We start from the raw sequence: 23924 nt of genomic DNA, 5'->3' as shown, positions 1-23924 counted from the left end.
CACACCTATTTATAGGAAAAACAAGCATTTGGGACCATGGCATCTCGCCTAGGCGAGCTAAGACTTAGCCATGAAGCAACTGGCTCGCCCAAGCGAGCTGGTTACTTAACATGGAAGTCTTTTGGTGGCCCAGGAAAGCCAGAGGTTAGCCTGGGCGAGCTAGGGTCCAGAAAATTCCCTAAAATGACCCTTTTCCCCCTCCCTTTTGGTATCTTTCGCATTCCTGATCAAAACATTGAACGATCTCTCGTTTTGTGCAGAAACTGGTGTCGAACAACACCTTTCAATTAGCGAGAATTAAAACATCATCAAATGATAATTCTTGGACGAAATTAGGGTATGACAATGGTTATTACGTTTAACCTTTGGTTCACCCGTTTATGAAAAGAAAAACTATTATGTATATCCATAATGACTCATAAAATAATATAACTTTTTTTATAAAACACAATAAAAAATGACTCATAAGCGATGAATGTTTGAGCAATAACAACATAATAAGAAATTTACTAAAATTTAACTACATCGAAGTTGTTTTAAAACAAACATAAAACTAATTAAAAATATATCAATTGTAAACCAAACCTATTAATGTTTCCAAAAAAATCATTTCCCACTTGATGTTAATGTTGTCCTTTTTATCTATTGAACATTTCTTGAGCAAGTTCATCTCTCCAAAGTGTCCAAGCACATGATGTCTCCACATGAATTATCATATCACCTTGCACTCCATTTTGTTCCTCCTCTATCAATTCATGATATAAAGGATCCACCACCATTTCTCTTCTAATTTGATTCTGAAGCAAACAATATGCGGTAATTATCCTACATTGAGTTTAATTTGACTAGATAAAATATATGGCTCTCAAATTGCCCATCATCCTTTCACAATCTAAAACATCTTTCTATAAAATATTTAGTTGAAGAATGTTTTATGTTGAAAAATTCTCTTGGTGTGGTTGGTTGTGACCCTTGCCTCCATTTACTAAAGTGATAGCTCCACCCACCTATGAGGTGCAAGAAATCCGTCCTCATTTATATAGCCAACATTACACAAATAGTAATAACCTAAAAAAATATCACTTATAAAAAAGTTTAAAGAAAAACTTATTTTAAAAATACTAGACTAAATAAGGCATTGTACCTTTGGGCACTTTTAATCCATTTCTACGAGATATAACATCTCCAAGAACTGTAAAATTTGTAGCGGATCCTTCTTATCTAGCTAAGACATAAATAAATCATTGATCTTGTGAGCAAACTCTTAAGGCATGTGTTGCTATGTCACCCTTCTCAGTCTGATATCTAGCTTTATCAACTTGTGGGACATTTAACTTTGTGTATACTCCATCTGAAGCTCCTAGACACTTCACAAAAAGATAACATGTCTAATGTCAAAATTTACTATTTAAATATAATTGAATAACATCTAAATTGTCTTATTTGAGATATTACCTTAAACCATTTTCAACCTTCATCAGTGCAATTTTCAGGCCCAAGTTTTGGTTGCTTGAGTAAAATAGTAGAAGATGGCAATATAATTTGTTCTTAATTTTGAGAAAAATTTGATGAAGAAATCAAGTCTTGGAAGAGATAAGGATGAGGAGGAGGTTGTGGAAATTGATGGAAAAAAAGGAAAAGTATTGATGATTGAAGCTCTCAAAATATTTTTAAGAGGGTAATACTCAAACAACCCAATGTTGATTTTAAATTCAAGAAGAATGACAAAGAGGTAGCATACAAAACTGTTGCAAGGCTTCTCTACCTTAATACCATTCCTTTCAATGTGGCAAGGAGTGAAGCATTTGCCCAAATGATTGAATTGGTAGCAAAACACGGTCTGAGGCTTAAAAAGCCCTCTTACCATGGAATTAGAGTAAGGTATTTGAAAGAATATTTGGAAGCACATAGAGTTTCATGGAAGAAAACAAGGTGCACTTTAATGACTGATAGTTAAACTAACAAGAGGAGGAGGATAATACTGAATTATTTTGTGAATAGTCGGAAGGGCACTGTGTTTTTGAAGTCCACTAATGCATCTACTGTCTCAAAAACAACGGAGAAGATATTTGAGATGATAGATGAGATTATTTAAGAAGTTGGTGAAGAGAATATTGTCCAAGTTGTGATGGATAATGTAGCCAATTACAAAGTTGTTGGTACTATGTTGATGGCAAAGAGGACAAGGATGTATTAGACACCTTGTGCAGCACACTGTATTGACTTGATGTTGGAAAAATTTGGAAAGAATATTTATATTTATCAAGAGACAATTCCCAAGGCTAGAAGAATTAAAACATAATTATTAAAGGACTTATCTCATTTCTCTACTACATCACTTTATAAAAGGAAAAGATTTGATAAGGTCAGACTTAACTCATTTTGTCACATCTTACCTTGCTTTAGGTGCCTTCATGAGAACAAGAGTGATTATTTAGAATGTTCACAAGTGACCAATGGAAGGACAACATGTTTGCAAAGACAACAAATGGGAGATTGATTGAGGATGTGATTTTGGACAAAAAGTTTTGGAAAAATATTTTTATTTGTCTAAAGGCTGCATCTCCTCTAATCAAAGTGCTTCAAATGGTTGAATCAAAGGAAAAAACAACCAACCATGGGGTATCTTTATGGGCAATGGACCAAGTTAAGGGGGAGATCCAAGAGGAATTGAATGATGTCAAGGTACTAATTTGTAGCTATGTTTATATTTGTTTATTATTTTGTTTGTGGTCTACTAGTCTCGATTTCAAAACCAAACTCTAATTCATTTTTTTAGTTATGAACCTCGAAGGAATATCATTGATGGAAGATGGGACAACCAACTTCACGGGGCATTGCATGTTGTTGCTTATTATCTTAACCCTAAATTGCATTATGGACCTAGTTTTAAAGTTGATTTGGAAGTTAAAAAGGGTTTGATTGCATGTGGTCTTCTAGTCTTTATTTCAAAAGCAAACTCTAATTTAATTTATTTTTTAGTTATGAACCTCCATGAAGATGGGACAACCAACTTCACAAACCATTGCATGTTGTTGCCTATTATCTTAACCCTGAAATGCATTATGGATCTAATTTTAAAGTTGATTTGGAAGTTAAAAAGGGTATGATTGCATGTATAGTAGTAGTAGTTTTTTCATGACTAATTCAAAATTGGAGAACCAGAGGCAAGCTAGAAGATCATCTCTGGAGCTAGTACTTGAAAATATTGCATTGAAGAAACTAAAGATTTGGATACTCCAAATCTAGGTGAGGATACGGATGGTGTTCTTGGAGTACCACCTCTTGATGAGAGACTAAGGCTCATCTTGCTAATATGATCAATGAAGAATAAGAAGATGATGGAAGAATTGTGGACATCTTGAGTGGTTATCATTTTAATTTTGGTGATCTATTTTTGTGTTTAGAGGTCAAGCCTAGGTGTTTATATCTTGTATTTTGGACTTTTGGTAAAAGGAGTAGGCATTAAGCATTAGTGTAGTATTTTAAGTTGTTATGTTTCCTTCTTTGTCATTTATGAATTATGTATGGAGTTTGTTTAGTCATTGATTTTGTTATGCAAGTATGCTTATGATTTTAAGCTTAATTAAGTATATGACGTGTGGTATAAGTGTTTTCTTTATCATATTTTTACCATTTTATATGCATAAATAAGAATTATATGCACGTGCGCACGCTCACATACACACACATTCATTTTACAAATCTTGTAGAATCTTAAGTTTTGATTTATGATTTAATGGTTTACAATTTTGTGTCGAGGTAGAATCTTGAATTTGACTACCTTGATTGTTTCACCCATTTTTTTTTTGCATCACGAGATAAAATATGTAAAAATATTACAACTTCTACACCGATGTCCTTAGTTAGTACAAGTCTCCCAATAGTATTCAGTAACTTGCACAACTTATAAAAACACCTTTGGTCCATCCTAGTCTTTTCTATGCAAGCTATATTGCTATTGCTAATATAAATTAACCGGTGAAAACTGATATCTCTCACCAATGCTCTGCAATAATGATCCAAAGTTATCCTTCTACTTTTCCCTCTTAAATAATCAATTAAAAAATATGACTCATTCATAAAAAAGAGAGCAAGTTGATTTAAACATTGTGAATACAAAATGGTTAAGAGGTTGATTTTCTTCTTCCTTGTAGGATGTAACCATGTCATAATCTATCATAAGAGAAAAAATAATAATTTTAACATGAGGAAAAATATCACACCAATTAGGGTTAATCATTGCTTTGTTTAATCTTTCTTCCGCAGCATTGTTACGTGTCCTTCTAACTCAATTTTTTAAAAAATGTCATTGAAGTCCCTGCTGATGCACCAAGGAAGTCTAGACATCCCACCCAAATTTTGGATCATCTTTGAGGAATCTTAGAGTGTTGCTAGGTGCACCCAACATTTTTGCTGGTGCACCCAACACTTGTAGTGAAAAGGTCGTAATACCCCTGACTTATTTTTTAAAAAATAATGCGAGACTATCTCTCTCCCGCTCCGCGTGCATTTTTGCTTCTTCTTCCTGTGTTTTCTTCTCTTCTTCCTCACAACGTTTTGTTCTTCTTCTTCCTCACCTCAGCCATTTTCATATTATTGTTGCTCACGTCACCGGCGTTTTCCATTTGTTGTTGCCGTTAAGAGGAGGTTGCGGGAAGAGGTTCTTCTTCTTCTTTGTTGAGGAGCTTGCCACCATTTTTGTCGTGAATAGGAGGTTGCCGTGAAGAGGTTGCGAGGTGCATTGAGGAAGCTTCCGCGAAGAGCAACGCCGCCATCCACCATCGAGGGAGCTTCGTCACCGTCCACCGTCGAGGTAAGCTCCCTAACCATGGCTTTTAGTTCGTCGTTGCCGCAGTTTGGATGCTGGTTACGGATGAAGTTGATCCGTAAGCATACGGATCAAATTGATCCAGAAGCATGTTACGGATCAACTTGATCCGTAAGATCTGTAACATGCTTACGGATCAAGTTGATCTGTAAGTTTCTTAAAAAAACTTACGGATCAACTTGATCCATAGTATTCAATTTTAATTTTTAAAATTGTTTTATATTTCATAAACAGTGAGTTTTTTTGAAATTAGGATTTAGGGTTAGTTGATTAAGTTTATACTAGTTTGAAATTGGAAATTGTGTTGTTGTATATTACATTCTCACCCAAGACACTATGTCATGGCTACACATTAAAGGTACTTTCCCATTAGCCTTAACTTGGTCTATTTGGAAGCATAGAAACAATGTAGTGTTCTGTAATGCTCAATGCTAATTCAGTGTTTCAAGATGCAACATTAGCCTTAACTTTCGTCTTGCCTTAGGATTTTTGAGAAAGATGTCACAGTCCATTTTTATCAATGGGCAAGTAGCTTTACACAAAGTTTTATGTATCAGCAGAAGATTATATAGTTATGAGTCTAATTCATGTAAATTTCATATGAAATATATATCCATAGATTGGTTCCCTTTGAGAATATGAATGTCCAATTGAGGAACCATTTGTATGGTCCTTTTCTGTATTATCAGTACGTGTGGTACTCCATTTACATTTTCTTTGACTTTGTAAATGTAAGAGTATTTAAAACTGAAAATTTCTACTAAAAGGTACCATGATTGATAGCTAGTCTTATTCATTCTGAAACCTTATCAATTTCTTAAGGAACATTGAAACAAATAGTAAATAATTAAGTACATGTAGTTTGAGTTCCAAAAACATATATGGGTCATATCGATCTCCAAAATAAAAAGATATAGATGAAGATAATGTTGAAAGTTTTTCATGTGAATATTTGCTTATGTAGTCATCTTTACAGGTAAGTGCTTAATGGATGAGAATAGCTAGCCGCTGAATCATGGAGTAGAGTGGGTTGAAAATATTATGCATATTGTTTTTTTGGTTAATATTAAGCATATTGAAACACACGCCTAATGTAAATGAAATAAGGGAAGACAAATATAGAACAACACTTTCATGCAAATAATCATTTATGTATATACCGTGAAAACTTAGATAAATTCTCATAGACCAATGAAATTTGCGTTAGACCAATGAAATTTGAGTGAATGAAATCAGTGATGGAATTTGCGGTAGACATTTGCAGATCATGGTTAGGACCCGAGGATTAGGTCATGCCTTAGGGCATGATACTAACAGAGGTGTGCGCAGAGGAGATCGTGCTGATTTTGATGATCCTCTATAGCGTCAACGGCCTACGACATCCATAGGCAGGCAACGAGTACCTGTGACTGCTGTGGACGATGAGCCAGTGGTCCTTGCGGCAGAGGCTACCGGAGCTTCGATTGAGGCTGACGTATATGCGGATAAGCCAATGGCAAGAGGTGATATACATGACACTGGGATCAGTGACTTTTGTCGTCCTTTGTCGAGCGATGGCACCGGGAGATGTCTAGTTTTCAATTCCCTGTGGGAGAGGTGACGATCACGCTGGACGACGTCTCGTCTCTTCTGCATCTGCCCGTGGTTGGTGACTTGCATGCCTTTCAGCCCTTACACATGGATGATGCGGTACAGATGCTGGTGGACTTATTGATGGTTTATGCAGAGGCTGCCAAGGCTGAGATAGGGCAATGTCGTGGACCGTACATACGTCTGGAATGGGTACGTGATATCTATGAGTGTCGATGTCGGGCAGGTCATTGGACAGCTGCGGCTTGCGCGTATCTTCTTCATCTTCTGTGTTGCACTCTTTTTGCTAACAAGAGTGCAACCAATGTTCATCTTGTGTTTTTGGAGGCCCATTGTGACCTCAGTCAGACCGGGAGGTACGCCTGGGGAGTAGTTGCACTGGTCCATATGTACGACCACCTCAACGATGCTTCTATCAGCACCAACCGACAGCTTGGCGGTTACATCATGCTGCTGCAGGTAACAAACATGTTTTTGATTCGTTGAGGTTCAACAATGTTTAACTTTAAATTTTTTTAGACTTTCATTATTAATGTCTATGATTTTCATGTTACCTTTATAGTGCTGGATATACGAGCACTTTCCCTCGGTCGCGGAGTCCACTGATGATCCGAAATATGACAAGAATTCACCGCGTGCTTGTAGGTGGATTGCTACGAAGAAGACCGTAAAGAGCATACGTACACCAACGTACAGGGAGCGCCTAGACCGACTCTAGATTCCGGATGTCTGTTGGATCCCACATGGGGAGCACCGACCGGTCCAAGACTTCCATATGATTTCATGTTATTCCAGTCTCCTGCGCTTAGGGCTCGTTGTTGTGTATTACCTACCAGAGAGGGTCATGCAACAGTTTGGATACACCCAGACCATTCTAGCTCTGCCTGTCGATTCATGGGTGTCGTATGATGATATACACGATAGGTGGATGCACTATTTGAATCATATGGTTGCACCAGGTGAGGTGTGCACTGTGCCAGGTCAGTGTGCCAGCGAATACATAGACTGGTTCTTCCGTATTTCACATCCTTTCATGACACCAGGTTAGGCAACAGATCCTCTGCCAGATGGTCATGCTCCGTAGCCCCGAGTCGTCCCTCAGGTCCCACAGACAGATATCCCTCACGTGTCGGAGCCAGGAGCACCATCGACGTCTGCAAGGCCCATTGTGGACGAGCCTAGACATGCAGTGGTAAGTAATACTAATAATTTACGTCATTTACATCAATATTTTCATAATAATTTGTTTAATCTGTTTGTATTGTATTTAACAGGAAGTTTGCTATGAGATTGCTGAGAGGTTGGAGCGCCATCTGAGCCTAGGGGTGGTCACGCCAGGCTCATCGACACATGAAGTGATCAAAGAATGCCTCAGGATGGCCAGGAGTGTCACACAGGACCAGCTAGTATATGTTAGGTCTCGACGTAGGCGATGCACGGACCAGGCGTAGTTTATGTACATATTTTATATTGAAATTCGATGTATATACAGTTATTGTACTTGAACCCATTTCATTAGTAATGTTGGTTTTATTTATTTCCGATAGTAATGTTAATTTTATTTATTTTCATTGATTGTGTATTCCCTTTGCCTAATCTAGCTTAATGGATCATATTAGGATTGTGATCAACTCGCTGCCTATTAAATAATTTTTTGAAAAATATGTTTTTAAAAATGTTTTAAAATTTAATTATCGCTATACTAGGTATAATTATAGGATTGTGATCAACTTGCTGCCTATTAAATATGTTTTTTTAAATATGCAAGGGCTCGACAAAATAAATTAATAACAAATCAAACTAATGATAGACTCATCAATTGAAACAGTCAAAATTAAGTTCAACTAGCTTATAATTTTATAATTTTATTCTATCAAATTAAAAAAATGTTTTTTTTTAATTTCTCTCCTTAGATTAAAATCTGTATTTATATTTTATAATTTTATAATTAGGCTAACATTTATATTTTATTTTAAGAGACTAAAAAATAAAACCTTCTAATTTGAGAGACTAAAAAATAAAACCTTCTCATTTGAAGCATTATACATCATATTAAATTATTAATTGACTCATATAATTTATTTATTTTCTTGATTTCCATATTTTGCATCAGAGTTAAATGTACTTTGTTAAATATTTTTAATTAGTTCAACATTAAATAATTTTTAATTGATGACAAAATATATTTTAATTAAATTTTAATTTTATAGTAGTTTCTTTTAAAAAAATGAACTACTCGATTTTAAATAATTAATTAGTATTTTTCGTTTGTTGTAGTTTTTTATATTTAAAATAAATTTGCAAGACCGATAAAAAAGTAAAAGTAGTAGAAATCAAATTTAACAGAGAACGACAACTCATCTTCCATTTCCAGAAAAAAAAGAACGATTATGCGATACATGAATTCAAATAGTACATTAACTTCAATATAGTCGAACGAAATTAAATTTGCATCAAATACTACAACTAACTCATGCTAATTTTGCGACAAGGACAACTCGTCTTCCATTTCCGGTGCAGGTTTACTGAAAACAACTAAAATTTCTATTGGCCCAATCTTTTTCTAGTAGTTAGACTCAATCAACACCTTCATCACGTCATCGTTGGTTTTGAGTTCAATTATTTTGAATTTTATAACTTTTTCTGAATACTCATGGTAACTTGGTTTCCGAAAAAATAATCGCCTTACCATTTGTGTTTCATGAATACCATAAGGGGGAATCCCAGGAGGCGCAACTTGTTTGATCAAATCCTTCAATTTATCCATGGTACATCTGGTGGGAATGTTAAACTTTTTGGGATTTTTTCCTATGAACGAGTAACCAACAAACTCATTTTGGTGTGACATGTTCTACTTCCCATTGTAATATAGCAGGGCATCATGAGTAGGGGTCATAGTGGCTTGAAGTAAGTTTAAAATACCATCTGGTGTTCTAGCAATGCTACATAATAACTCAATCGGACCAACAAATGAAAATTCATGATTACACATTAACATTGTGTTAACATCAACATCATCTTTCAGTTGCATACATTGAAACCAAAATTGATTACCTGCATATGTGAAAGGCTGGTGGTAGTAAATTTCATCCAAAAATTGCTTGTCGGTTAGCTTAAGGATATTGTGTATTCTAGTTTTTAACGTTTGAAAATCACAACCGTTAGGTACTCGAATGGGAACTGGAGTGGAAGCTTGAAAGGAAACACCACTGTCGTTGTGAACAATGGATCCATTTGAAAAAATAAAACATAATGTGGAATTCACAATTGTTTGACTTCTTGTCTCTCCCAAGAATGCCATAGTTTTTTGTAAGAGTTGGGTTACGAGTGAAACTTGTGGTTTTTTACAGTGTTAGGTTGTGTCATATATATAGATGAGTTTTAATATCAGTGCTGCATTTTTTAAAGATTAAAATTATGCATACACATGCTTTCTGTATGTGTTGTCAACTACACCAATGACGTGACACACTTTATCTTGCATCAGATTTGCATGTGTAGTCATGTTGTGCAAGGTCCTGTCACTTGCTTTATGTTAATGCAGACAACAATTTATCATACACGCTTTTTCACAATGTGTTGTCAATTCAGACAACGATATATCATACATGCATTTTTAGAATTAAGTAATAATTTTGTTGTGGACGTAACAAATATACAAAGACACATAAATGTGAATATCCAATTCAGAACGATCAGTCATTGTAAATTACATGTTCAATCATCATTTATGTCAACATAGTCTCTCTTGAACATCACGAAGCTCTTGTAATGTTGCATTCTGCTAATACATGGATTTGGCCACGGCTTCGCCTGAGGATGACAATTGCTAGACCATAACAATGCTACAGGCGGTAAGGGACAATGTTCATGTAAATAAACCTGTTGTACATGCGAAAAAAGTGTTAACTCAATCCTACAAAACTCATTGCATAAATATAAAAAAAAACACTTCAATCTACAATGTATCTCAACAAAATGATTGTCATACACATGACCAATACAAATTATACGATGCAATAAAGAATTTTCCAGCGGTTGACTTCTAAGAGAAAAGAATATCATGCTTTGTTGTGATACAACCACCAACATATTTGGATAGCTCACAAGCACAAGGAAGACCAAGCGTGGTTCTCACCACGCAACCACAACTTGAGGGATTCTTGCCAGCATAGTCAACACCCCCTAATTCAGCAACAATCTGATTTAAAGCATACCTTGAAACCATTTCAAGAAGCCTCTTGTATAAGGTTTTTTTGAACACATGTCCAACAACATGTGTACTTGTTTCAAATGATGCTTTAATCTCCGTGTGCTGCAACGTAATCATGTTGTTCATGGCATCCCACACATAGCATAAGTCTCCAAGGTTATTTTGTAACAATCTTTTTAAAGACGAGTGAGCAGATTCAACCCTACATTTCAAATACACAAATAAAAATAAACATATACAATAATACAATTCCATCAATTCATCAACGTTATTAGAAATAGTTGAACAATTTCATACCTGTTTGTTGTTGTGTTTCCTAAGTGCATCACCTTATTAGTCCAGGCGGAAACAAATTTTTCCTTGTGTGGTATTATCCATGTTTCCTTGCCATAGTCAACAAACATTGGCCAAGGTGCGCAAGCCATTTCGAACTTCTTCAGGCATTCATCAAACTGTTGTTCTGAAGGACAATCAGTCAGACATCCCCAGCAATCCATGACATAATCCCAAGCATTTTTTTGCCTAATTAGTGATTTACATTTGACCTTCACATTCTTGTTTATGTGAAAACTGCACAACAAATTTGTACAATCAGGGAATACAACCTTCACTGCATTCATCAATGCTTGGTCTCTGTTAGTGACTATAACTCCAGGGAGGGCATCACGCTTTAAAAAAAGGCATCGGAACTGTTGTAAAGCCCAGACCAAATTATTAACGCGTTCACCCTCCACATATGCAAAACCGGTAGAGAATATCATCCCACTCGGCGTTACCCTAACAAAATCGAGCAGTGGGAGTCTGTACCGGTTTGTTTTGTAGGTGTTGTCTATCAAAAATACCAAATTACATGCGTTGACTAACTTCACTGCATCAGAGTGACACCAAAAGATATCACGAACCACATCTTCATCCTTTATTATGTGCCAATGAATATATTGATCACGTTCAAGAAGCTTCATCAGATGTTGCATTTCAAGATCGCTTCCTCATATGGAAGAACAGAATGCACTTCTTGCATTGTATATCTGTTTAACGGTCCTACAACTATTGGCATTGTGTTCCTTCAGAGTTAGCAGAATGTGTCTTGGCTTCACCATGGACTTCGTCATATCGGCAATAAGTATTTTTTAAGCTCTAGTCAATCACCCTGCATATGGATGTCCAACTAATGACTTGGCCAATTCATGATTATGCATTCCACAAATCAACTTCACCATCTAGTCTTCTCCTCCAACCACTGGCTTGCAACGAAGCTTGAAGGGACACCCACATTTCCTAGTCCTAGTGTATCTTCTGATAAATTCTTTTTTCCTACACCTATACTCGTCACTCCTTTCACAGCCAATTAACACAAACGCAGTCCTTCCTCTACTACCTGTGTTTGTGGTCGACCTCAAAATCACCGCCACAAATCTGTTTTCATGAGCAACGGATCGAGCCCACCGCGAAACATCCTCTTGGCACTCAAACACCTACAAAGCAATCCACATATTTAAGTTTTCTACTAGTATTCATTTTATTAAATCTGTGTCAAACATTAACATTATAACCTGAAAAGTATTGAACGCATCAGAACAATCAACATGTGGTTCATTCGCACTACATGCTTCTTCATTTTCATAATCCATATCCGCTTGTTCAGACATTATTTCATAGATTCACTCATTTTCGTCCATCTAACCAACTGAAACAAAAAATGACCATACAAACAAATTAATAATTTTAAAAAAAGGGAAACTAAATTCAAAAAACATCAAATATTAAAAATAATTACTCTTACGGATCAAGTTGATCCGTAAGTCACTTACAAATCAACTTGATCCGTAACTGTAACACACCAACTTATGGATCAAGTTGATCCGTACGTTCCCGAGGGAGTCACCACCTTCTGCGTACCTCGTTTGCCACTGCCGATCACCGCAACACTCAACACCAGTACCTTCACCGCACCTAACCATTCACAACGAACTCACGAATCGGAGACAATGTCGGACGAAAACCACAAAAACAGAGAAAAACAACGAACAAAAATGGAGCTATGTGCATTTCCAGGAAAAAAAATCTTTCATAATGAAAAAAGAAGCCAAAGACATTTTTTTTCATTTACAAATTTTGTTGGGTGCACCTAGCCATACTCAGAATCTTATATTTTAATTATATTTGATCATGTTTATTATATATTTTACCATTTTTAATGTTTTCTCTAAATAAAAATAAAAATAACACTTAAACCAAAAATCAATCTAATTCAAATCAATTCAAATTGGTTCGGATTTAAATTTTCAACCAAGCATAATTAGATGATTAATTAAGAAAATTGACGTGATCAGATTAAATGATTTTCTTTTTCAAAACCGATTTAATCAGTATTTTATCGTATCTCTGTATATTCAAAACGATACCGTATTGCATTCGATTTTAACGAGGGAGAACCCCTAAAACCCTAAACTCATAAACCCCCAATCCCGCCTCACACAGTGTCCTCTCGCAGTTCATGCAGCGAACGCCCCCACTCTCCTTCCCAAAAACTTCCACAAAGCGATGAACTTCCGGTTCCAGAACCTGTTGGGCGCCCCCTACAGAGGGGGAAACGTGGTCATTTCCAGCAACACCGTGCTACTCTCCCCCGTCGGTAACCGCGTTGCCGTCACGGACCTCCTCAAGTCCGAGACCACCACGCTCCCCATCCAGTCCTCCTCCAACGTCACCCGCATCGCCGTCTCCGCCGACGCCACCTTCCTCCTCGCCGTCGACGACCGCAACCGCTGCCTCTTCATCAACCTCCGCCGCCGCGCCCTCCTCCATCGCATCACCTTCAAGCACCGCGTCACCGCAGCGAAGTTCAGCCCCGAAGGCTCCCTCATCGCCGTCGCTGCCGGGAAGCTGGTCCAGATCTGGCGCTCGCCGGCGTTCCGGCGGGAGTATTTCCCCTTCGAGCTCGTTCGGACCTTTGCGGACTTCGACGCGAAGGTCACCTCCCTCGATTGGAGCCCCGACTCGAAATACCTCGTCGCCGGGTCCAAGGATTTGACCGCGAGAATCTTGTGCTTGAAGAAATTGAACACTGGTGGTGTTAAAAAAAGGCCTTTTTTGCTCCTAGGGCATAGGGATTCTGTTGCCGGTTCGTTCTTCGGTGTCAATTCGAAGACTAATAGGGTTTGCAAGGCTTATACGGTTACTAGGGATTGTTATTTGTTTAGCTGGGGTTTTACTTCTGATGATGATAGTGGTGAGGGTTCGGAGCCGCCCTCTCCGGGGACGCCGGAGAGGGACGTGGAAGAGAATTTGGAGGATAGTGAGAATGATGGTGTGGAGAAAAGAAAGAAAATTAGTGAGAATGGTGGTGTGAAGAAAAGAAAGAAAACTGATATTGAGGATGGTGATGAAGGTTACTTGAGTAGAGGGAAGTGGGAGTTATTGAGGAAGGATGGGTTTATGCAGGGATCGGCAAAGGTGACCGCGTGTGATTATCATAGAGGGCTGGATATGGTGGTTGTTGGATTTTCTAATGGTGTGTTTGGATTGTATCAGATGCCGGATTTTGTGTGCATTCATTTGTTGTCTATTTCAAGGGAGAAGATTACCACTGCAGTGTTTAATGAGCTTGGGAATTGGTTGACCTTTGGCTGTGCCAAGTTGGGACAGCTGCTTGTGTGGGAGTGGAGGTCTGAGAGCTACATTTTGAAGCAGCAGGGTCACTACTTTGATGTGAACTGCGTTGCATATTCGCCAGACTCGCAGCTCCTTGCAACCGGAGCAGATGATAATAAAGTGAAGGTGATTGAATTTGGCTGGTGGTTGTGTTTTTGAAAAATTGATCTGTGTTTGACTGCTTGCTTTGCACATTCTCGTCTTTGATTATGGGTGGATTGCACTGGTTTGGAAATTGAATATTCAGAAGCGATTGTTTTGTTCTTGTGTGTCACAGGTGTGGACTCTTTCCTCAGGCTTTTGCTTTGTTACATTTTCTGAGCACACTAATGCTATTACGGCTCTACATTTTATACCAAGTAACAATGTCCTGCTTAGTGCATCTCTTGATGGGACCATTCGTGCATGGGACTTATTACGTTACCGGAATTTTAAGACGTTTACAACCCCTTCTCCGAGGCAGTTTGTTTCTTTGACAGCTGATATAAGTGGTGAAGTGATATGTGCTGGCACTTCAGATTCCTTTGAGGTATAATTTTGCACAAATTTGGTTGATTCTGACTATATCATTATTTTATTTTACCACTCACCCTTTTTTCTCAATGATATGTTACAGGTTTTTGTTTGGTCAATGAAAACGGGGCGCTTGATGGATGTGCTTAGTGGTCATGAAGCTCCTGTTCATGGACTGGTGTTTTCTCCTACAAATGTTAGTTATATTTTCTTCTGTTGATTTGCCTGACTAAGTTAATGTCTTATCTCCTGTTCGTCTGTTTTAGTTTTAGCTGGTTCCAAATTTCTGTTGTTACAGTGCCTCGAGTAGAAATTTCTGTGAAGCCATGGTTCATTTTAACATAATATTTTTTTCTAAGACTGTAGTATGATCAAATATCAACACTGATGTCTCTTGAGATATGACAATGAAGGGAATCACTAAAGATTGTATTTTCTTTTATGCTTTTTAGTTTTTACATGTGTTATAATAAAAACAACTTAGCATCATCTCTTTTCCCTTTGTGCAGACTGTCTTGGCTTCATCATCATATGACAAAACTGTTCGGCTGTGGAATGTCTTTGATGGAAAAGGAGCAGTTGAAACGTTTCCTCACACACACGATGTTCTTACAGTTGTTTACCGTCCAGATGGAAGGCAGTTAGCTTGCAGCACATTAGATGGGCAAATTCATTTTTGGGACCCAATAGATGGTTTGCTAATGTACACCATAGAAGGTTCTAGAGATATAGCCGGTGGGCGTCTTATGACAGACCGTAGATCAGCTGCTAACTCAACTTCAGGGAAGTTCTTTACAACCTTGTGTTATTCAGCTGATGGAAGCTATATATTAGCTGGGGGAAGTAGCAGATACATCTGCATGTATGATGTTACAGATCAGGTTGGCCTGCTTGCGCCTTGGTTGATTTTCACATATTTAGAAGTCACAGCATATCAACTGTTTATTATTTCTGAGAATTTGATCCTCTAGAAAGCTTCTATATTGCACGGTTCATGTTAATGTTCCATGAGTTTTCGTTGTTCAGTTTAGTCCAACACATTATTGGTTAAATAGATATGTTTTGGATGTGGGACAATTAGATAATTCATAAACAACAAAAAAGCATGAAATATTTTGCAATCATTTGTATTATAATGATACTGATACTCGCGCATACATGCACTGACACACTATATATAGTGTTAAAGCCCTTGTCTTTGTCATAACATTTTGTCTAAATATTGAGGCTTAAATGCCACCTAGTGGGATAAGGCTTCGTCGTTTGTTTGTTTATTGAGAGGCTTAAATGCTGTCTGGGGTCAATATGTACTGTTGCCCTTCAGTAAATGGATAGGTTGAAAATTTGAGATGCATATCATTTTGCACCTTCCCTACGGATCACACCTTTGTGTTGGTGATGCAGCTTAGATGCTGCAGAGTGAAGACTTTTGGGCCTCAATGCTCCTTAAGTTAAATGATAAAGAAGTGAAAGGCTGATGAGCTCAATAAGTTCTTGTAGTGAAAGGCTGGTTAGCTCACAAAGTTGATCCATTCTTGTGATATTTACTAAAATAAATCCTTGATTGAAGAAGACTTTTGTTTCTTTTTTGCAATTTATTTCTCTACCTCCTGCACCTTGAGCTGTAACCAGCCATTTCCACGACAAATTGATTCTTTTGCAGGCGTGTTTTCGCTTGTTTCCTAGTTTTCTTAAGGGCATTTCTAGTATCGGACCACTTTGTTTTCCTTAGGTGTCAGTCCTAGGGCTAGTTCTTTCCAGGATCCAATCATCTATAAGATCTCCAAGTGCCAGATAATTGGAAGGGTGCTTATTCCTTAGATCAATTTTGTCCAGTATTCCTCTCCATTTTTTCACTTTTTCTTATTCGAAATACTCAAGATAGAGATGATGAGGAACTTCCTTTGGTCAGCTATAGCATATTGAAAAAATATTATCTTGTTGGTTGGGGAATTTCACCTGACGAGTGTACATCTGGGTGTGAAGTGTCCCTTCCATGGGGACCTTTCCTCGTTACAATCTGTATACCGTAACTCCTCCACTATTCATTTATTTTATGCCTAAGTTTCTCATTAGGCAATCAGTTCCTCTTTTAGAGGGAGAAACAATCTATGTTATGCAAAGATTGAGGAAAGCCTTTTGTTTTTATTCTCTGAAATCTCTTTTCACTTAGAATAGTTATGTTCTTTTTCATGTTGAACGTTAATCTATCTGATGGTTAAAATGTTACTCCTAAAATCTTCTTTCATCTGTGCCTGATTCTGTCTATTGCCTTCCAAAACTTTTATGCTGATTTAGTGAGTTTATTATTCACATCCCTTGTCTGTCTATATTTATGGGGTGTTCGAAGTGGATGCATATTTAAAATGGACTATTCTGTACTACTTGTTTACATATCATATGATAGCGCAGTTCTGTTTATTAATTGGAATCTCTTTTGTTCAGGTTTTGCTTCGACGTTTCCAGATAACTCACAATCTCTCATTAGATGGAGTGCTTGACATTTTTAACTCGAAGAATATGACTGAAGCTGGCCCACTAGATTTGATTGATGATGACAACAGTGACATTGAAGAAGGTGTTGACAAACAAACACGAGGGAAGCTAGGATTAGACTTGCCAGGATCTATGCCTAACCGTGGAAGGCCTATTATTCAGACAAAGAGCCTGAGAATTGCACCTACGGGACGTAATTTTGTTGCAGCAACAACTGAGGGAGTTTTGGTTTATTCTGTTGATGAATCATTCATATTTGATCCAACTGACCTAGACATAAATGTTACACCTGAGGTATTTTATCTTCTTGAAAGAACTAGGGCTTTGTATACTTCAAAGAATATAAGATTATTGTAGAAACTATTTTCTGTAGTAGGAAATGCTGTAGAGAACACCTGCTTTGAAAATGAGTAAACAACCTGCAAAATTTGTGTTTGAAACTTTATAGTGGTTGTTCACATATATACTTGTAAGAAGAGGATGCAATTTTCCTCCTATAGTGTGGATTTTTCATGTCATTGTTTTTTTTATGACAAGTCAATATAAAACTCAAGAAAAGTATGATTTTGTTTTTCAACAAATTATTGAAATGTTAAAATTTCTGTGGATAAGATAATCAAGATAACGGTTTCCTATATTTCATGTTTTCCTTTTCAATCATGAAAACAAGGAATCAAAATCAACATTGAGCAGCTTGAAAATGCATCTTATATAATTTCAATTTCACTCCATCTTGCTGTATTTGATGTTCTGGCTTTGTTGCACTGTTTCCTTTTCTGATGTCGTTAGTAACTTGGGATGGCATTGCTGAACAGGCTGTTGAAGAGGCTCTGCGGGAAAATCAACCAAGTAAAGCCTTGATCCTTAGCCTTCGCCTGAATGAGGATTCTTTCATTAAAAAATGTATATTTGCGGTTAGTCCAGGAGATATTCCAGCAGTTGCCACATCAATGCCTTACAAATATATCCAGCGATTAGTTGAGGCACTTGCAGATCTTTTAGAAAACTGCCCACATTTGGAATTTACACTTAGATGGTCTCAGGTATTCTTTACTTGCTTAGATTTAGTTTTTTCATAAGTTTGCTTAAGGTCATAGTAGTTCTATAAAAGTGGTCTTTATCTTTGATATGACAGGAGCTCTGCAAAGCCCATGGGAGTTCTATTCAGCAGAACTCTAGAAATCTGTTACCATCATTGAAATCTTTGCAGAAAGCAATCACTAGAATTCATCAAGATCTAGCAGATACATGTTCCTCCAATGAATATATGCTGCGATATTTATGTTCTTCTGGTGCCAAGAAATGACCGCTAAGAATTCACAAGTTGGATTTTTTACAGCTTTGCTCAAGAATCCTTGTCCGACCCAAGTATTATTTTAATGCGGTACTGCTGAGCATCGGTCGCATGTACAACTTGCAACCTATAAAGAATCAAGCAAAATTTTGACGTATCTAGTTGCATAGCACATTTTCCTCTTTCCATTTCCAAAGGAATTTATCCTTGAATGAAGTTTCAATTTTCTGGAAGGTGTGGCATCTGTCAGGTTTGTTTCACGGCCTACTTGCAATTCAACCAAGACATTTTGATAATTACGTTCTACAGTGATTTTTTGTAATGGGGTGATTGTTAACAACAGATTGCAGAGGTTGAAATTCCTGCTCGATATACCCTGCAGCGTGTTTCGAATCAAATATTTTATAGTTAATTAATGTAAAATGTTAGATAAAAAATTTTGTTCAGAATTTTCGCCATGATATAATTGATTCTCGGATTGGTAAAGTAGTCTTGCCACTTTATTTCGTCTAGCAACCACCTTTGAGGTGTAGTATCAATTTTTTTTTTTTTGTCTTGTGTTCTATTTATTGTTGGCAGCGTTGTCCAATAAGAATCAAGAATAAAAAGCACTTTCCCCCGTTAACTATTACTCTAGTTACGTGCTTACTTGCAAAACGCAACCACACACTTCATACTCATACATGTATGTGCACACCATCAACATCAACAATGGTCCATAAAAGCACAACACACAACAATGTCCATGGAGCATCATCAACAACTTTATAAACACATCAATATCAACAACTCAATGAAGATTTCCAGGGTGGAGTGCTTAGTTATTACTCTTGTAGTAAGGAGTACGGGATCTCCATACCCACCATAATTATCCATGGTCGGCCTCAAGCTTATATGCTCTCCACCACCAACAACCAGGTAGGAGGTTTACCAAGAAGAAGCTAAGACACCTACATACAACCAATTTTTGTCATCCGCCATTTCATAACATTCGTTATTTAAACTTATGAATTGGTCCTTCGAAGTTTCTACTTTCAAGTCTTATGAAATATTTTATTCACAAAACTATCCTTAAGCACTTTCTAACCTATGGTGTTAAGAAGGTTTAGGGTCTTAGAATAATATCTCTTTAACTACGAAAAGTCCATTATCCCTTCTAAGCACATAAATATCCTAATAATTAGATATCTTTCTCGCAACCCTTATAAATGTTAACCAACTATTGTATACTACTAGTATTAGAGCTTGTGCAATGCATGGACATACTGATTTATTGTAAATTATCACGAACTATAATTATTATATGATACAATTTAAGGAAAAACTTATTTTACATTTTATTGTTGTGTTGCAGCTGAGAGTACTAATCTTGCTTCAAAAATATGTTTCTCAGATATTGTTGTGTTGTAGTTATATAGAATAATATTTCTCCTTTTAAACTTTTTCTGTTTACAAACTGAGGATGCTGCTAAAAGGGCCGAGGAGGTTGGATTTGTTGATCTTGCATATTTTCCTAAGCTTCCAATGCCAGAAATCTTGCATGGACTACAAGTACCATGATTTTCCTGTTACTAATACATAAGTAATATAATTTACCAATTGAAGACCAAATCTAACCTAATTGTTGAGGTTGTTTTTCATATTTTGCACTATGGAAATTCAATATTGTTCTTCCTATAGATTGTAGTACATCAATAAATTGTTGAATATATTTGCACTGCTTAATATTATGTGCAGAATTGTTCAACTCCTGTCATTTGATAACAAAGAGAAACATGACATGGATTTGTTTGCATGAAATTAAAATTGAAAAAAAAAGTCATATACCATTTCCAACTGATGAAGTTGAAATTGCAACAACATGTTGGTCAGTTAGACTAAACTCCATTGGCATAGTACTTTTAGTAGAATCTGCAATGTTGGAAAAAAATGAATGCAAAATTGTAATAGAAATCTAATATAAAAAAAATGAAAAACAAAAAACAGTATAACTAATGAACCTACTTAAAAATGGTTATTGTTTTTTTATTCCTTATTAGTATCTTTCTTGTTTATTTATCATATTAGATTATCATGTTTTGTTTAACCTTTGTCCCTATGCATGCAATTTTAAAGATTACTCTAATTACACTACACTATTTTACTGCTATCAGTATATTCCCATTTCATCTGTAATTCTACTAATGAAGGAGTCATTTTAAATCAGCTTTGACTTATTATATTGTTAAAAGGAATTGCCTACTTTTTTCACTTCATAAATAGTTTTGTCATGCTGTCAGTTCCATTTTGTTTGAATTAATTCAAAAAATGATTTGTTATGGGATGGCTGAATCCAAGAAGCAAATAATTGGATGTTTGTTTGAGCCTTATTTTCTTTTGGTTGCAGGATCAAGCTATTGTCAAACTACAGAGCTATGTGCAGCCAACAAACTAAAGGTCTACCTAGAAACACAAAATGTTTGAAACTTATTGTTCCAAATATTTGAAATGGGCTTGCACTTGGAACTTTTTGTTCTACAAATTTATGGTAAGACCTGTATTGGGACGTTTGCAGGATTACTAATTGTACAGAATTTCGTAGTGTCAATTAGTCAAAAAAAAATCACTATGTAGCTAGGTATTCTCCTGTATATGCCTGTCTATTAAAATACTTTTGTGTTTGAATAAAAAGTATGCATTGCTAACAACATTTTGCCAACACATTAATTCTTTCACTAGATATTAACAAAGTGCAAGCAATATAAGATGACTAATAATTATCGATATAATTAGCTGTAAACATTTACATAAGTGGTTGTTCACAATAGATTAGAATAATTCTATTGTTGCGTTGCAGTTGAGAGTACTGACCCTTTCATGTTACCAAAGAGTGTTTAACCTATTATATGTAGTGACTATAGGTTTTCAAAAACTTATTTGTACACAACATTTTTGGTTGATGTACAAACTTTTCAATCTTCATCCAAAATTAACATCTTCAAGCCATCCTTTAATTTCACTCTAGATACTGCCATATATAGTTGACCATGAGTGAAAACTGGCCTTGGAAGATACAATTCAACCTTAGATAGTGATTGTCCTTGACTTTTGTTTATAGTCATTGCAAAACACAAAGATAAAGGGAATTGTATCACCATAATTTTTATCAGTTAGTATTGTAGCTGTGATGACATTTTTGCCTAACTGTTTCACTTGTAGTCGTGCGTCATTACATAATTCATTTATCTTATCCAAGTTTCTTAACAACATCACAAGAACTCCAACTTTGAGTCGTAACTTATGATTTGGAATTCGTGAATACTTGATCTCATTCAAAAATTCTGGTGTAAACCTTTCACCTTGTATTTCATAATCTTCATCAGAATGGCAAGGTGAATCTGAACTGAAATAATACTTTTCATCCCGTGGAATTAAAGACAAAATAAATTCATTTACTTCTTCAACAATTTCTAATGTTGGAGCGAGGATTCCTCTCTCTTCAAAGAAATTTGGAACACTCAAATTTTCCAATATGTTTGAATACACAAAATCAACCAATGAAACCAGCGGTTTATCATTATCTAAAACCAAAAGATCAGTTGGTATTTCAATGTCACCTTCACCTTTCTCATTTGAATCTATGTCACCATTTCCAAGTTGAAGAATCCAATCAACAAAGTTCTTGATCTCATTGGCTATCTAATTTGACTTGGCAGTGGTCAATCTCATGTTTTTTGTCAATTTCAACACTTTGCAATGTTTCCATAAATCTAATGAGTTAATTGTTGCTTTAAGGATATCTTGTTTTAATCCTTTTCTAACAATTAGTAGAATTTGCCCAAAATTACCTCCTAAAACAATAACTTTTCCACCAAACAACTTGTATTTATTTTCTTCACACTTACAATGCATCAAATCCCAATGCGGTTGAAAGCCTCAAAACAATATCTATTCATCATTGGTGTTTCATCCCAAATAATTAATTTATTTTTGATAAGAAGCTTTGCACGAAGACTTCCTTGTTCCATGTTGCTTGTTGATTTCTCAGTCATTAAGAATGGAACTGAAAAAGTAGAATGAGTTGTCCTTCAACCAAGGAGAAGCAAACTGGCAATACCACTAGATGCAACATTCAAAACAATCTTCTTTTATGATCTAATAGCAGCTAAAAATGTATTCCAAAGGAAGGTCCCCCCAATTCCACCGTAGCCATAAAGGAAGAAAAATTGGCCATGATCAGAAAACACAACTTCAATGATCTAATTGTACACATCTAACTACTCCTCTGTCAACAATTTCAATAGAGTAGCATGGAGCTCAATTAACTCATTTGTATCATAATTGAGTTGTTCTACAATGAATTTATTTTTATAGAAATCAAACTTAGAACTATCTGGACATGGCAGATAACTATATAATCTTTTAAAGATCTTCCATTCGAATTGAGTAGCTTCTCAATTTCTATAAGACAAAGCTCCTTCAACTCACTATCTTCAACATGAAGACCTGCAACAAATAAGAATGTTTTACAAATAATAGGTGTTGCAAACATATGGACTTTCTAATATATCATATCTGATTCAGAAAGACACTTATAAATTTTCTTTTGGAATCAAACTTAATTTGAACTATTGAGGTGTAAACTTTTGTTTATAACAATATGGATTTCTACATATCTATATACTATATTGATTTGATTCATTATAATACATAATATCAAGTAAGTTTAGACTTTTTGTTATATATTAGTCTTCATTAAAATTCCATATAAGCAATTTATAGATTTAAAATATATAAAACTAAAATTGTATTGAACTTTACTTGGAATATTTAGTTGTCTTCTTTTTTGGTAGACAATCCCATCTACTAACAATTTCCAAGTGGTTGTTCATACCACATCTAGTTTTGTCATTGTATTCATGAAGAACATTGTAACAAAAAGTCTCCTCAATTGGTTTCTAGAACCCATCTGGCTGGCTTCTTTAATTGCACCAATATACTCTCTATCATCCATTAGTAACCCCAAAGCATAACATGCATCTAGAAAATTGACATAGATTTTCCCATTGAATGTTTTGATATTGTCGTAATCAACACAACTATGCTAAATCATGAGAAGTATTCTCATGTAATATAGTTCGCCTACACTAGCAGGAATATAAGAAAGTCTCCCAATAGAATAACATTTTTTCCTTGGCTGCCACATTTTTTGTTGATTCAACCATACAAATCTGGTAGGAAACTTAGCATAAGTCAAATCTTTACCCTCAACATATGTTTTATTGGCCTCAAACCAAGCTAAACACATGGTTTTAACTTTTGCATTAGCATGAACAACATTATCTATTTGGTCC

The 23924-nt window shown here is 36.0% G+C and overlaps 2 protein-coding genes across 2 annotated transcripts; both read left to right on the top strand.

Annotated features, from left to right (window-relative positions):
- The first annotated feature begins 6397 nt into the window (after positions 1 to 6397).
- On the top strand, positions 6398 to 7872 carry LOC114385951 (protein MAIN-LIKE 2-like). Its single transcript, XM_028345978.1, has 6 exons — positions 6398 to 6613; positions 6716 to 6880; positions 6984 to 7101; positions 7231 to 7385; positions 7506 to 7613; positions 7696 to 7872. Exons 1-6 carry the CDS (start codon positions 6398 to 6400, stop codon positions 7870 to 7872), a joined length of 939 nt encoding a protein of 312 aa, XP_028201779.1.
- Positions 7873 to 13073: 5201 nt separating this feature from the next.
- LOC114388023 (periodic tryptophan protein 2-like) lies at positions 13074 to 19094 on the top strand. Its single transcript, XM_028348363.1, has 7 exons — positions 13074 to 14414; positions 14566 to 14817; positions 14905 to 14997; positions 15311 to 15682; positions 17247 to 17591; positions 18113 to 18340; positions 18433 to 19094. Exons 1-7 carry the CDS (start codon positions 13179 to 13181, stop codon positions 18601 to 18603), a joined length of 2697 nt encoding a protein of 898 aa, XP_028204164.1. The 5' UTR covers positions 13074 to 13178; the 3' UTR covers positions 18604 to 19094.
- The last annotated feature ends 4830 nt before the right edge of the window (positions 19095 to 23924 follow it).

Source organism: Glycine soja, chromosome 15 (assembly GCF_004193775.1).
Source record: "Glycine soja cultivar W05 chromosome 15, ASM419377v2, whole genome shotgun sequence".
Lineage (NCBI taxonomy): Eukaryota > Viridiplantae > Streptophyta > Magnoliopsida > Fabales > Fabaceae > Glycine > Glycine soja.
The sequence above is the reverse complement of the archived record's forward strand: the minus strand, read 5'-3'. Positions and strand labels throughout refer to the sequence as shown.

Excerpts from the sequence above, each read along its gene's own strand:
- LOC114385951 (XM_028345978.1), top strand. The coding sequence starts at position 6,398 with ATGTCTAGTTTTCAATTCCCTGTGGGAGAGGTGACGATCACGCTGGAC. Across the intron at positions 6,614-6,715 it reads CGTACATACGTCTGGAATGG|AGTGCAACCAATGTTCATCT; the intron begins GTACGTGATATC and ends TTTGCTAACAAG. Across the intron at positions 7,386-7,505 it reads ATATGGTTGCACCAGGTGAG|CCCCGAGTCGTCCCTCAGGT; the intron begins GTGTGCACTGTG and ends CATGCTCCGTAG.
- LOC114388023 (XM_028348363.1), top strand. The coding sequence starts at position 13,179 with ATGAACTTCCGGTTCCAGAACCTGTTGGGCGCCCCCTACAGAGGGGGA. Across the intron at positions 14,998-15,310 it reads TGGTGTTTTCTCCTACAAAT|ACTGTCTTGGCTTCATCATC; the intron begins GTTAGTTATATT and ends CCCTTTGTGCAG. Across the intron at positions 18,341-18,432 it reads TTACACTTAGATGGTCTCAG|GAGCTCTGCAAAGCCCATGG; the intron begins GTATTCTTTACT and ends TTGATATGACAG.